Source organism: Poecilia mexicana, unplaced genomic scaffold, assembly GCF_051168715.1.
Source record: "Poecilia mexicana isolate PSO_F unplaced genomic scaffold, ASM5116871v1 scaffold_2, whole genome shotgun sequence".
Taxonomy (NCBI): Eukaryota; Metazoa; Chordata; class Actinopteri; order Cyprinodontiformes; family Poeciliidae; genus Poecilia; species Poecilia mexicana.
In genome coordinates, this window is record NW_028263371.1 from 10,991,816 (window position 1) to 11,008,176 (window position 16,361).

The following is a 16,361-nucleotide window of genomic DNA, read 5'->3' on the forward strand; positions in this document are numbered from 1 at the left end:
ACCAGGTGAGAGGCACCGGGTGGAAAAGTTTTGCAATGATGAATATGTGTCAGCCGGTAAAAGGTTAGTTAATCCTGAATGATGCAGTGAGCAGCTGCTCTTTCCTTAAACAACCTGAAGTAAACATCCTGAGGCTCTGGAAACGATACAACTCAGAACCATCAAAGCAACACAAATTAGATCCTTCATGAAGGGGGGAAAAAAAAGAGAAGATGGTTGAGTTTACTTAATCTAGTTCTCATCTCATATGAAGTTCGGTCCCAATTTGTTGAGCATTTTCATTGTGAGCACTGCAAGTTGCTCCCATGAGCAACATGAACACCTAAAAGATGAAAACTTTCTGTAGTGAGGCTCCGACTACAGCACATAAGCTTCAGTTCATGCATTTTAAACGTTAAAAAGAATATTTTCTGAAATGAACAAGCTTGGCAATAATGTGTAATTGCGAGTGGTGTGTACTTACTGAGCAGGAGCTCATGTAAAAAGTCATTTACAGAAACGAGTTTACTGGCTTGTTTTCTCACACCTGTGCTTTCTGAGTTTACTCTTCATAAGCCTGTAAATATGAACAGTTAAAATACACTGACAAAACAAAATCAGTTCTGATGGCATCTGAACAAATATAACTTGAGTTGTGTCACATGGCAGCTGTCTAGTTCAATGTGTTTGAACTAGACAGCTGCCTTATGAAAACCCCTTAAAAAAACTTCTGTTTTAAGGTGAAAGGTCGGACTGTAAACCTGGTGGAGCAAATCAAGGACGGCAAATTGGCTTTGTTACCCCTAGGAACAATTTCATGTTACAGCAGGTTGGAAACTAAAATAAAACTATCATTTTAATGAAAAGAAACCCTGAAGATGAAATTACACCAATTACTGCAGCTCTTCTACAGCTTTTGACAACAAGACACCATGCACAGTACGACTGCAGCTTTTAGGTCTAACTTTGCGTTTTAACAAAATACAAAGTGGAGGTTTGTGTGATTTGTGTGTGAGGCAGACATCCTTTTGTTTATTAGACAATTAAACAGCTAAATATGGTCAAATGTGGTTCACAAGCTATTCGGTTTTCTTGGTTACACATTCACTGTCTAAGTCAGATTACTTCATTTCTTCTTAAGGCCATTTGGAGAAACACTTGAAACTGATGAAGAAGGAAGGAGAACAAGTAAAGAAATCAATGAAAACATGATGCTTTTATAGGTCAGTTGAACTGGCCCCCTGTTTTGTTTTTTTATACTGAAGAAAAGTTAAAACAACTCCATTGCCTCCACTAATAGTATGTGGTGAAATTCACAAGCTGTGTTTCATATATTTAAATATTTTTGATGATGCAAACCTCTAACATCTCCTCGGATGATCTGAGTGTGATTAATATGCTCACATTTTTTTTTAATCAATTGATGGCACTAGTAAATACACAAAAAATATTAATATTTGCAATAATAAGATTGTAAAGGACTGCTTGGATGCAAACTCTAATAGGCCAGGTTTTCGTGACCTCTATGCATGTCATGTATTCGACTGGAGGGATGGATTTCCTTTGATGCCTTAATGGCATCTGGGATCCTTACTCTCACAGGAAGAGGTGGGGGCATTTTGATTATGGAGGAAAAATAGAGGAAAGAGTCAACATAACTGTCATCACAATATTTTACAGTCTTACTCCAATGGTGTATTTGCACAGAATACCAAAAACCTTATTTTTACCATTAGTGATTGGTATATTGAAGGCGTTTCGGCATTAGGCTGAACCTTACATATTTGCTTTATGTAAAACTTTGACGTTAATGATTCGCTGAATGAACCGAGACGTATACAGAGGCATACGTTTATTTATTTATTTGTTTATATAACTTCTCACTAGTTTGGCCGTAATTTGAGCATGCAGTAGTGTAAACCTACCCCTCCCCTCTGGTTTGTGACGTTTCGTCTCCTTTCGAATGACGGCTGCGGTGAAAATCCTGAAACATTACTTTTACATTCTCATCAGTAAGTTTCAAGTATTTTCATGTTACTTTGCTCGACCGAGATCAGCTAAATAAAGCGAGTTGCTGCTCGGAGAAGCGTTGCGGCCCTCTGTGTTTACTTCTGTCCCATTAGCCGATGGCGGCCAGCGGCCCACCACTTCCAAACACTCCAGGATTGATGAGGTCTGTGGCGCTAAAACCTTCCTGATGTCATCCGTCTACATGGGGGACGGGGGTATGAAAAGAGAAATCTGTGGACACACACACGCACACAGACACAGTTTAACTTTTACACCAAACTGTTGAAGCGGTGCTAGTGCTAACTACGCTCCAGTTCTTTCTGTTTCCACAAAACACACCAGCTACGCCGGCACCGGCTTCCTGCTGGACCAGAGGAAAGAACCGCTTTCGTCAGGTGCAGGGGGCGGGCTCCTGGGGAACAGCAGCCAATCAGAACGTCGTGAGCGACTTGTCATAAGACTGGAGCTTAATAAATTTTCTTCTAAAAGCTGTTTACTCCTGTTTTGCTGCCGATGCGGATAAATAAATAAATAAAAAAATGAGCGGATTAAAACTGTAAACTGTCACAAGCACAGCTGGTTGTTTAAAGCTGTTTGTAAACTATGGTTGGAATGATAGGGCCTCAGTTTCCAGGGATACTGGGATAAATAATGTTGTGTGGTCAAGTTGACTCCATGTCCTGCAATCAGTTCACAAAAAATGCAGACAAGTAGACGAGCCGATCTTTTTTTGGAGGGATTCTGGTGCAGTCTTTTTTGAAAGTACATAATGGTGCACAGTAAGAGTTACTAACTCTTTCTGCTGTTGTCCACTTGATTATGAACTGATATAGTTTTACCATCTGAATCAAACCAGAGGATGCCTACTTGTGTGTAAAATGAATGTACATTCCTGTAGCTGAACTTTGTCACATTTTATCACATTACAACCTTAGATAACTGTGTTTTAGTGTGATTTTATGGGACAGAATAAGTCACAGTAGTGCGTAACCTTGAGGTGGAAGCAGTGTGTAGTGAAATGTGCAAAGTTTGGGTTGATGTTTAGTAACCCAGCTTTTCTGGTGTGTTTTCTCTGTTTACTAATAAGGATGATTCCTGAACTCTCCGGGTTACAGAAATTTTTTTTATAGGTTTATTGGAGTAAAACTTTTCATCAGCAACTTTGCATCCTGGCAGCTTTTCTGACACTTCACAGCAACATAATTGTTGAAAGTTCAACTAGGGTGAGATAACTTGGTGATGGAAAGCCTTGATTTGCCACCTTCGTGCACACACCTTAACACTTACTTCATTCTGCACACACTTAGCGAAGTCAGACCTTCCTTTGGCAAACCGTCATAATCCCAGAGTGATAACAGTTTTAATAAAAGGCGTGTCCCGTGCAGTGGAAAAATCCTTCAGGATATACTGCTGTAAAATGTAGACTTGAGGGATATTAGTTCTTGCAAACACAAATATTTAAGTAGTTGCTATTCTGTGTGAGGCCTTTCTAATCTAATCTTCTAATGTGTTAGCTCTCAGTGTTTCTAATCAAGATCAGCACGCGCGGCACAATCTCAGTTTTTGTGTCTGCGCGTGTTTGTTGTCGTGAATGCTGATGTGGTAACCGTTGGTAACCTGCCAAACATCAGATTATCGGTGGCGTCTATCTCCGTGGCGTGTTTGGATCACACGCGTCCGCGTACCACAGCGACACTCATCACAGCTTCAGACGGGATTTAACGCGGTGCCGTCTATCTTGGTTGTCTGAGAGGAGGCCTCCGTCTTCACACACTGAAGACAATCTTCTATTATTGACTATCTCTAACCTTGAAGTATTACTGCTGCAGGAACATGCTGAATTATTTATATTCCTTTCACTTTTTTTCACATTTTATGTTGCAACAACAAACTTCAGTGGGATTTTATGTGACAGACCAACATCAAGTGACTTGTGGTAAATTTTAAACAAGACTCCTAATGGATTCTTTCAACAATGGCTTTTCTTCTTGCCACTCTGCAGATTCTCCCAGCCAAGCTTTCATGGGTCTCCAGGTTGTTTCTCTGGTTGCTGCTCTCTTGCCTTGTCGGTCAGTTAAGGGAACAGTCATGACTCTGTGGATTTGAAGTTATCCCATTCTCTTTCCATTTCCAGATTGAACATTGCTCCATGGGATGTTCAAAGGTTGGAATGATGGTTTAAACCCTGACCCTTAATCCTTGGCTGTGTTTCTTGGTCTTCTTGATGCTCGCTTAAACCTCTCAGGTTTCCACAGGGCCGTCAATTTATAGTGATTGACGGCTTTATACACACAAATGGACATTTTACTAATTAGATAGCCTGGTAAAACCGAGCCCCTTGTTCTAATCTTTGCTTCGTGCAGAAGGCCTGCACCCTCAAAGTTTTAATTTTGATCCAATCGCTAATGTTTGGGCTGTTTGGCCCTATGAAGCTTACTAGATATTGCTTGCACTATAAATAATCATGCTCTGATGAGAAGATAGCAGTGCTGGCTGTTGATGTTAATTCAGTATTTGGAAGCGTGGCCAGCACGGACTGAACGACTTCCTTCACTTCCTCCCCTGCCATTGCTAAAACTGCAGGCAGACTGCAAATCTAAAGCAACGCAGAAAATTGTCGTCATCATTCACAACATCTCCTCCTCTTTGCTGATTGGCCCAGTTGAAATTCTACTGTAGGAATCCACTTCAATGGGAGAAAGCCCAGACGGAGCACTGAAGGGAGATGAGAATTGAGCGTAATGGCGTAGCAAGGCGATGGCCAGGTTACTAACTAGGTTACATATGAAGGAATCCTGAGGTTTTATTTAGAGGTAGCAGGGTGTCAGATGTTTGCATGCTAAAATAACAACAATGCTAACAATCATGTGCCTCTTTGTGTCACATAATAAACTACACTGGGGTCAATCTCCTTTTTATCTGATGGGTAAGAAAGATTTAGATGTTTTCATCAGCGTAAAATTACTTCATGTTAACCAGTTGACCTGCTTTGGGGAAAATGATGCAGTAAATGTTTTTGTGTCTCTAACAGGATTTTTCCCAGGGAATACCTTCTACAGCACATCCACCTGTACTCTCTGGCCGACCTGCAGCAGGTACACATTTACACACACAAACATACATGGGAGTTGTAGTCGTATACAACAGAAATGATGTATTTTAGTCACCGACTAAAGACACATAAGCTGTTTTTCTTACTCTGTTTGTCAAGGTAAACCTTCCTGCTTAATGTCTACTAGCTTCACCAAAGTTATATTTCTTAGTTAGTTTCATAATCTTAAGAGAGAGAATATTCTACATACAATTTCTTTCTTCAAAATCTGAAATTTACATCGATTGAGATGAACATGCCTTTAAGGAGTTTGTAGCCTTCTGATTTCACAACATTTGAGATAATTGGAGACAAATTTAATTCAAGTTCTCTGTTTGGTAAGTTCATTGATAACCATCGTCTGGATAATTTCACTATACCATCTTTTTTTTTATTTGGTCTAACCAAATGTTTAAACAATGGATGAGATTCAGTTTTAAGATGGATCTCCATATTTAACAGATGGGTTTCTCTGACACAAAAAAAATGTAATGCCTTGCAAAATACTGCCTTGGCACAATATTTAATATGACGCTAAGTTTCAATTGGCTCAATTTATTTTGGCAACATATGGCCAGTTGAATGGACTCTTTTTTTATGCCCACACCGGATTTATGTTTCTAATGGCTGAGATACTAACGTATGTGGAGAGTTTTGGGGACATTGTTTGATGATTAAGAAATTAATCTAAAAAGATATTTATTATATACATATATCGCGGTTCACCGATTAATCGCACTGAGTTTCTTAATTTTGGTAGATTTGCGATTAGTCGATATCTTTACCACTAGCTACCCCAATATTGCTAATCTAGCAACTTTGTCACTATATTTAGAAAAAATTTACATATTTAAAATTGAAATTGGCAGATCAGAGGATTATTTGCCTAATGATTGTTTTCCTGGCTGACTGTCCTCTGATTTTGCTCACCTTTGTCTCCAGTTTGTTTTAAAAGATGTCATTGTTTTCAGTTTCACATGAAAGACTCACATTTTTGTAGCAAAAAAAAAAAGAAAGAAAGAAAAGAAAACGCGCCCCGGCCTCCCCGCAGTTCATCGCCGAGCCGTCAAACTGAGTTGGGGGTCTGAGGAAAAGCGAGCAGAAATGACTGAAAAGTCCTTTTGTTTGTCATTATGTTCATTATGTAGTAGCTTGCCCCTGTTTTTTTCTCTTTTTTTCCCTTCTTCTTCTCTTCCCCTCTGCTTTCATCCCGCTCTGACTCAGAGATCGGCCTCAGACTCTCACGGTGAAAGAGATTGGACCCCCTCCTCCTCCACTCCCACACTCTGTCTCTCTCTGCTTCACTAATTGGTCACATTCAGAATCAACAGGCAGAAAAACAAAGCGTGACATCCCTCCATTCTTCCCAACATCCCCTCAGCCTCACGCACACGCTCGCCGCACATGTGCGCTCCCCTGCTAAAGCCCGACGAGTCGCTCAGAAAACCCCCCAAAGCAGACATTTGCTACTAATTCCAACAAGAGTCTTTGATAGAGTCTGCCCTCTCCTCTTTTCCTCCCCCCCACCACTTCTCTCTCTCTCCCTCTCTGTCGGAGATTCTCGAGCACTCTGCCTCTTAATTGGTTTTCCATATTAACAAGCTTGTTTCTTTTGATTCTCCTCCTGAATAAAATGACGCACTTGATGAACGTGGCTTTTTTTGTTCCAGCTCAGAGGTCAGCGAAGGCTGAGCTTCTCTGGCTAAAGCTTGGACCACATTAGTCTTTTCACCTCCTGACAAACAGCCTCCACCCTGAACCCCCCCACCCCCTCAATAAGGAGCCAGTCGGTTTTCTAGAAGCCATATGTGTTTGTCTAGGGACACTCATCGCAGTTCCTCGGCCGGCTTTAGGGGCGGTTTCTGTGGTTTTGTGCGAAGACTAAAGTAGCAGGAAGAAAATGTTTGTGTGTATGCATGCAGCCCGCTTCCCACAGTGACACCCTGGCATTCCCTGTATGCCTGGCATGCCTCTCCACTCACACTTGACCAGACACACAGAGGCCTCTTAAGTAAACGCTAGGTGTTCTCAGGAAGATTTCCACCTTCTCCTTGTGGGTTCAGCTGCAGGAGGAGCAAACATAGATGGGGGAAAGTATCAGGTGTCCCCAACTTTATGGTCATGTGAGATTTCAAAGTTGTCATTTTATTGTCCAAGTAACAGCATGCAGCGAAACGAAGTTGTTGTTTTTTTGTTTGTTTTTTGTTTTGTTTTTTGTTTTGTTTTTTTCATGTTACTGTGAAAAATGATTAAGATAATTAGCTAAAATGTCGCAGTGGTGCAGCGGGGGTTGTTCATAAATCACCAAACAGGTCAGTGGCTCAATAATGTTCCAAGAACCTGGACATTGATGGCATAAAGACATCTTAGCAGTTTTTCTCTGTCTTCAAGTCCAATTCGGTCTTGGAAAGAAGTGATGTGTTTCCCACCTTTACTGTGACATATGTGACACAGAGTTGAGAGTTGGTGAAAATATGACAAAAAGGCAACAGTAGCTTGATTTCATAAGCTGTACACCTTTAAACATAGAAATTCTTAGAGCAACTCCTGATTCAAAATCAATATTTAGTCTTACTAAGTAATAGTCTGTCAATATTAACTTTTTCACATTGTTGTATTTCAATTACTCCATAAAGAGCAGAATAGAAAATATTCAGCTTAACAAACGCTTTTAAAAACTGTGGATCTGCTTATTTATTCTATCTTTTTGGTTAAGTTCATTTGAATTAGATGTCACGGATGGCAATATTATATCAGTTTTCTGTTTAAAATCAGAGCAAAAATGTTAATAAAAAAATGGTGTGATGCTGTGAAGACATAGTTTTACTGAAGACCAAATTTTAGCAACTCCTGGAATCCACAAAGGGACAGTTTCCACTTGATGCACAACAGCATCCATCAAGTTTTGTGTATTTTCCCTTTAATGGAGGAGAGCGCGTTATCCAAACAGAGTTCACCCCGTTCTTCCCAGCCTCGTTATCCCAGCTGGTTGTCCAGTTTCTCAATGGAACTTCAGTGCGTGCGTGCGTGTGTGTGTGTGAGGGAACGAGGAGGGCACGCTAACGGCTGTTAAACAGCAGTTTTAGGGGATTAGGAGGTTTTGGAGCACAAAGACTCTGCGTGCAGCAGAGAAAGAGTTTGAACTGGAGGAGGAGGGGCGGAGAGAGAAAAGCTGAAAAGTGGGTTTTTGTTATTGGGGGTTTTTGTGGGAGCTTTTTTTAGAAGGGGAAAAGGTCAAAGATAATCCAGGTGCAGAGATTTTTCCACATAAAATCAATAATTCGGTTGATAGTTTAGGTTCTGTCTAAACAGTATTATTGGATGGTATGGACTTTTGCTGTACTCTGGCAATTACCAAAAATATGGACATAGCTTTTCATTCATTTCAATGAATTAGTTCAAAGCACATGAATTACGCCTCATGGTGACATTTAATCCCATTTTGTATCCATTAGCAAAGCATTTTGTACGTAAAGCATTCGTTTATTTTTCTTTGCAATTAAGGATTTTCATAAATATTGCTCATATTATCTGTATATAATATTAAAACCACTTAATTATATTTATGTTTTAAGAATATTTCCAGTCTCATTATTAAGACATATAATTGTTTTTTTTTTAATCGGCCTCAATGAATAATTTATCTGATTCAACATTATTTTGCCTAGTCAGCAAGTCATTAAATTACAGGTGTCAAATTACTTTTATATATTATGAAATATGTCTTGGGTAAGCAAAACAAAATTCATACTTCATCTAAAATTGAATGATTGTATTGATTACATGTCAGAGTATTATCATCTGACTTAGGGTCTGACTTAGTCCAACGTATTTCTGAAATATAAAAGCAAATGTTTTCCATAATTTGGAGTTCCGTCTTAATGACAGCTGAAACTTCAAGTATTAGTGATCAAAAACAATCACTGAGCCAACATCTCTCCGTGGTTCTGGTTCTGTGTCTCTCTCTTAGTCTGTGTAAGCCCATCACTTTCTGGTTCTCTTCTTATTTAGCATAACTCAGACAGAAGCAACTAAAGAAAGCAGCAGATTTTAGGAAAAAATAGACTCTATTACTTTTTCAAAAACAGTTTTTAAACAAATAAGATTTTCCACTGACTGAAAGCAAAAGTATAATTCAAGGTTTTGGAGCAAACTCTTTTCAAAAGCTTAATTAAATCAGAACTCTTTCGCTAACCTCCTTCACTTCAAGCAACACTAAGTATTATTTACATGCATATAAATAAGTTCAGTGCTAATCGGGGTCTTAAATGTTGCATGTCTTTTCCAGCATTGTAGGACTCAAAATTTAGAAAAGGAACAAGAAAAAAAAGCAAAAAATGTGGAGAGGTGGGGCAAAATTTAAAATTTAAAGGAAATAAGAATAGAGGAGAGAAAAAAAGTAAGAAAAGAATAAAAGAGAACACCTTAGAAGTCTGCTTCTACACCTGCAGAAAGAGAGAAAAAAACAGAACCGAGAAACCACAACAACAAGCATTTTCACATGGTAATAATTAATTCAAGATATACTTAGTGGCAACCGCAGCCCAACATGGAGTGTATCTGTAAACACTTGAGTCCAAACACCTGTGTGTGGGTGTGTGTGATAAAAATAATCTAAGGTTCATCCTCTTCAAGATTCAACCGCATTACAGTTTAGCCTTTTGTCATCAGAAAGCCCTTTGCACAAGTCATTATTCTCCAAAGACTTTAGACTACATGATACTTCCACTTATTCTTTTTGATCAGAAGTCAGAGTTGACGCTGATGAATCTTAGACCTCATACTTTAAAAAAAATCTCTAATGTCTTAACATAGCTTTAATTTTTAAAATAGCTTTAACTTTAATTTTAACCAAAATGTTAGGAGACGAAACAACCGAAGCTACAAAGGTATACAAAGGTATACAAAGAGATAAAAGAAATGCCACATTTTGCAGATACTGTATATTATGCCTTTTTTATATTAGAAATGCATTAAAAGATCCGAATAAACAGTTCAGTTATTTTTTTAAAGAAGAAAATGAACATCTTGTTGTCTAAAATGCAATAACAGCGGTAATTTAGTGCCTGCTTGATCTTTTGCAGCTAAAAAAAAATCCTTCTAACATCAATGTGTGAAGAGCCCAGGCCTTTCTGCTTGACTTGGTGACTATTTTTTAGATTAGATAGGTATTTAATAGGAGATTTGTTTTTCTATCAAATTTGAACCAGGTGAAGCTGAAACTGCCTCTTGAGTTCTGGTTAGAATATATTTACAGACAAATTGGGGTTTTTATTGGGGGGGGGGGTTAAATCTTAAATGCAAAAAGTATATATGGTATTTTTGTGCAGTTTTCACTTGATTTCTCCTCAGTGTGTTGCTTTATACAGAAAATGGCTTTTTTTGAATCCAGTTATCAATGAGTCAATTACTAAATTAGTTGACGATTTTTTTTCAATAATGGATTTATCACAATTAACCCGATTAATCGTTTCATCTCTAAAATGCTCTTCTTTTAGCTTTTTGTCATTGTTCTTGCAGACAAAGAATCTGCGTGTGCAAATTAAAGCTTTACGAGATTTGGAGACCAGATATTGGTAACTAAATTCTGATCGCAGCACCTCTAAATGATCTTAAATCACAATGCATGTCCGGCGGTTCTGAAACCTGCAGAGGTCTGAACTCATCGACTCTGAACTGCAGCTGATTTACTGTCGTCTCTAAGGACAACTACAACTTTCTTATATATGTTCATATTAAATCTCACAGTCTGAATTATCGTCCCGGTGTGATACAACCAGCCAGTGGCACTTTGATGGAGCTAGTAAAACGGTCAGAGGTTATTTACTGCGGCAGTAACAGCTGACGTATGGGCATTTAAGGAAAAATAAAAGCCAATTTTGACATTAGCCAACTAGTTTTGATCAAAACAAGCTGGTACCAGCCTCTGGAATTGGATGTTTTAATGAAAAGCACCCAGGCTTTATCCACACAGAGGATTTGATTTACTTGTTTTCTGTTTGTCAAGATTTTGCTCTTTCACAGAGTTACTCCCATGCCTCTCCATCAGACCGGCCACCTTCCTGCTCTTTTCCCCGCCGTTCCCTTCGGAGAGCCAGTCAGTCACCAGAGCTCTCCCGCCTTTCGCTTGACTCTGCCCAGTCCAATTATAGGGGGCCTTAATTACCGAGCCTGTCAGCCTCCATCAGCAGATCCATTCGTCATGTGGAACTGGGCTGGACCGGGCTGAGCAGGCCTGCTATACTTTGGGTTTGGTTTGGCTCGGTGCGGGTGGAGGGGGACACGCACGTCTCTCTGCTTCCCTCGGGACCGGTCCAATCCGTCTGGCTGCCGTTAGAACTTGATTATCTGGACTGGACTGAGCACGTTCCTTTATTTTAAGTACGCAACACTTGTGAGAACGTTTCTAAACATTTCTGTTTGGGTGTAAAAGCATTTCCTACCCGTGGAAACGAAGTCAGTTCAGCTCATCTCAAGGTGCTTTCCAAGTAAACCATCCAATTCAAGTACAGGAATCAAATCAGTCCAGTCAGACAGAAACGTTCAGATACAAGTGCATGCATTTTAATATGGACCTGATATTTAATAGGTGTGTGGAGGTGGGCATTTATCGTATCGTTTTGATACAAATTCAGATTCATTATTGTCACAATGAATTCCAATTTATGTTTTTAAAAAACCCCAAAAGGTATTGTTTGGATTGTTAAGTTTTACTATTTCCTCCATAGTTTGTTTAATGAGAATATCAATAAATGTCAATCCTTTTGAAAATATGATTAATTACAGTTACTATGTGCAGTTTAGTTATACAAATCACACTTGTTTATGTGACTGGTGTCCTAACGAAGCATGTTGCTAATGGAAATGTCTATCAAGAGCGGTATTTAAAGCTACATGTGGAGTTGACTGCTGTGTCATGTAGTCACAGCCATACAGACCTAAAAAAAAAAGGAATAAGTACTATTTATTGTCTTTTCTTGTCATTATCACAATAGTACTGAATCACACAGGTCCAGTTAAAGTCCCATTAGACTCCACAAGTTTATTGTTGTAATGCTAGGCCAGAAAATACATTTTTCTTCGGGCATCAATGAGAAAACAAACTGTGGTCCAGTAGATGGCATCTAATGGTCGTCATGGAGATTTGGGGAATCCAAGATGAACAGTGAACTTAAGCAAGTCTTTTTTGTTTATTCCTCGCTTCAGTCACAGTTTTGGTTCATTTGAGCTTTTTACACGTTGCTCGAACTGTAGATGTAGACGCCTTTAGGTATTTCCTGAGTATGCAGAAGTCTCAGGAAATACCTGAGACTCCTGCCATTAAAGACCATTAAAGAAAAACACTACCTTTGTGTCGCATCATAATTATACCCCAGGCACATTATTTACTCATTTAAAGTTCCTATACACTTTGACAACCTGACAAATAAAAGCATAAATTCTGAAAAAGCGCTTTATTTACATTTATTTTTACAGAAATTATTGAGTAGGACCAATCAAAACGATACATTTTAATTGGTCCTACGTTGTTTTTCTACCTGTTATTTAGGCCATATTTGTCAGTGTCCTGCTATGAGCTGCTTGCGCTGCGTTTGGGCTGCTGCCTGCTGAAGACCATTTCATTTCAGTTTGAAATGTCGCAGCTCTTTACTCGGCTCTGTCTGATTCGGGGCAAACAGGATGAGTACATCTTAGTGTTTTATGTTTCATCTGTGTGCGTGTGTGGTTTCTTCCTCCACTCTCTACCTCAAGTCCTCCTCTTGTCCTCTCGTCGTCTGAAAAACAGCGTGAAGGAGGTTATAATTGGGAGGTCCAGAGCTCTGCCAGGTGGAACCACTCGTATCTGAATGCAGGCTCTCGCTTCTCTCTCAAGATCTCATGTTTATTATACCTCTGCCACTCTCTCCTACTTCCTCTGTTTTTTTTCTGCTACTTTTTCCCCGTCTCTGTCAGACGTACGCCAGTCTTTATACGCTCATGAACCGGTTCATGCTTCGCTACCGGCTCATGGTAGCGAAGCATGAACCGGTAGCTTTGGAAACATGTTGAGTTTTTATGTTCTCTGCTCACTCGTACACAGAAGAAACGCAACAATACAGCTCCTCCTTCCCCCTTCAGCCGTCCACCATCCGACCCCACCGCCGCTCCTTTTAGGAACTCGCCAATCGTTAAAAGACAATCTCAAAAAACAAGATGGCCGTTCTGTTACCTGCCGTCCTCTCTTCCTTCTGCTTCCTCTCCTCTTCTTTTTTCTTCTCCATAAACCAACAACAGTCTTAGTGTAAATTGCTTTAAATTAAGTTTAATCTCTTTTTTGTGTGTCATACGCCTCTTTAGCACTATTCTTCTGTCACCTTTTTGTTTAATTTAAACAGTTCCACCTGACTTATTTTTTGACTGTTGCAACGTAAAATTACAGGGGGTTTTTTTCTTTAAAGTTGGAGTCAAAATTTGCCATATTTGCTATAACATCGTCATGGCAAAAAAAAAAAGCAAAAAAAAAAAACGACAGGACTTTAGTATAGTTAATATTTAAAGTGTTCAAGTATCCTCTTGAAATTGCATCCTTTATACAAATAAAACTAGAAAATAGCATTTCCATGAAAAAATGGAAGTGTGAACGCTGTAAGCTAACGCTAACTGCTGAAAACCGCAGAACTATTTGTAGTTAACAGAACTACAAATAGTTGCTGAAATGTAACAAGCAGAAGCTGGAGAACGAATTAAGAAACAGTCGTCTTCAACAACAAAACATTTATGCTTAAAAGCTAAAAGTTAAAGCTAAAACTCGAGTTTAGCAGTTTAAAAATCACCCTTGATCACATTATTAATCTGTTGAATATTTTGAACAAGTGAAGAGAGTAATGAGCCTCTCTAGTGCAGTAAAAGCGCTCTGTATATATGCTATAGCTAATTTTTTGTTATTTAGCTAACGTTAGCCAACATTTAGCTGTTTAGCTAGCATTAGTTGATTAGCTGGCATTGGTTGTAAAAAGCTAATGTAATCTTGAATGTTGTAAGACGTCATCAAGCAGGAAGTTAAGTTAGAAGGTAGCTAACGGGATTGGTCAAACTTCAGCTGCTTTTCTGAATGTCACAGAAGGAAATCCAGAAAGCGTTCAGGTGATTGGTCAGAATTGCGGAAAAGCTGCGATGACCACCCAAAAATGTGCAAATTGTGAATGAGTTTGCATTAACAGGTGTGATTACAATTTCCTGCAGAGACTGTTTAAGGTGTTTTCACTGATGAGTTTGTGAGTTGTGGTAGAGACATCCCACTAGTCGGTGACTTTTGATGACATGTAGGTCATCAAGTCAGGTTTTCAGCAGAAAACTGATGCAGAATCCAACTTTACTCTCTGGCTGGGCATACAAAGGATGATTTATGGAGGCCGCAGATCTTTTTTGGTCTGATGAGTGATACGGTTTGCTTCTTATCTCAATGTTTAGTCTGCCTCATTGCACAACAGCAATCAAAGATTTTTTTTTCTAAAGAAAGCAGAAGATCACGGCATTATTCTCCCTGCTGTTGTTCTTCAAAGCATATTCCCCAACCGAGCTTGTTGACTTCAAGCCCAGATCTGTTGTCATGATGATATAGAGAGCCGATGGATGATTAGGAGGCTTTTAACATTTATCGGCTTTACATATCACTCACCCCTCTCCTCCATTATCCCTCCTCCTCCAGGTGATCGACGGGAAACTGGCCCCCTTCCTGTCCAAGGTGATCAAATTCGCCAGCTCCCACGTGTTCAGCTGCAGCCTGTGTCGAGAGAAGGGCTTCATCTGCGAGCTGTGCCAGAACGGACAGGTCATCTACCCCTTTCAGGAGAATGTCACACGAAGGTACGCATCATCCAGAGCCCTCAGCTAACCCGGAGAGGTCGTGTTTAATCACGGTTTAGACTTGATATAAGAGGTGTTGATAGATCCCACATAAACAGTTTCATCATTTCTGTGAGCTAAAATAAGAACTGACTGATTATTTATCATCATAAAGCTCCTGTTTCACTGTTTTATATTGAAAACAAACAAACAGGACTTTTCCCCCTGGCCAGTAAGGTGTGATAATCTGCGTGGACGTGTCGCTCTAAGCTTTCGCTCTGCGTTTTGTTCATAACACCGGCTGAGTCAGAGGGAGAGGGGATTTTCCTCGACACAGTCCAGAGCCTCGTCTTCATCACCGAGACTCAGAGAGAGACAGACAGCAGAGAGATAAGAGCTGAGTAGGAGCGATTCCTGAAAGACGCTGAGCCGTGGCGTGGCGCGCACACACACACATTCACACCCAGCTGTTGAGCTGAGTGTTAAAGTGTGAACTGATAACAGCTGGATCTGCTGGCCAGTAAGATTCTGACAGCAGTGAACGGAGCAACAACTAGACCCAGGTGCTCCAACTTAATCTATTTACTTTGGTTGTGTTTAAATAGGAAGCCATATTTGTAGTTTTGATCGTGCCGTAAAAAGACGTCCAAAAAAGACTGCAACAAAACCTAAATACAAACCTTGGAGTCATTCATACTGATTTTCATTTTGTTAAAAAATTTCCAGAAATGGCGTAAAAGTTTTTAACTTAAATTGCTTTGACGAGGACAGTGGAAATTATCAACATTAATACAATACATAGCAGTATATATTTAAATTTCAGTCTTTGACCTAAGACTAGGAAGCACAAAATGGATTGTGTGTGGGCATGGATGTATATATTTAGACATATGTAAATGGAAAATTAATTAACCTATGTTTGTTTATTATTTTTTTATTTAATAATGAGGGTCCAACTGAAAATATGGTATGAATTTATAAGTTTCATAAGTTTCTTACTTCTTCCTACTCCTTTTTGAACATGTTAAGATTATTGTACAAAAATATGTGTCTCTTCCATTCATTGTAAATGGGTACATAACTGGTTTGCTTTCAACTAATGCTTGAGTTTCTTATTAAAGAATTTAAAATCTGATTATTTGTGATGAATCAATTGTTGAATTCATCATGATTAATTGCTATTAATTTGATTAATTGGATTAATCCGAGTAATTGTTATTAATCGTGATTAATCGGATCAATTGTGATTAATTGGATTAATCATGATGAATCTATTGTTGAAATAATCAATTTCTAATTATTCTTATTATTGGATTACTAATTTAGTAATCGAACAGTCATTAAGTAGCGGATCCTGACTAAGACATGCAATTTGCTACAACAGCACAATCAGAGCAGTAATTAGCCTGAAACGATAAAAAAACATATATACAAATATAATCATGATTAATCGAAT

At 39.0% G+C, this 16,361-nt stretch overlaps 1 protein-coding gene across 1 annotated transcript in view; it reads left to right on the top strand.

The window, feature by feature from the left end:
• plekhm3 (pleckstrin homology domain containing M3) overlaps window positions 1-16,361 on the top strand; it is a 40,661-nt gene that overhangs the window by 19,729 nt on the left and 4,571 nt on the right. Inside the window, exons 6-7 of the mRNA XM_015000046.2 lie at window positions 5,021-5,084; window positions 14,769-14,926. Coding sequence (XP_014855532.2) covers window positions 5,021-5,084; window positions 14,769-14,926 — 222 coding nt within the window. The remainder of the gene's footprint in view (window positions 1-5,020; window positions 5,085-14,768; window positions 14,927-16,361) is intronic.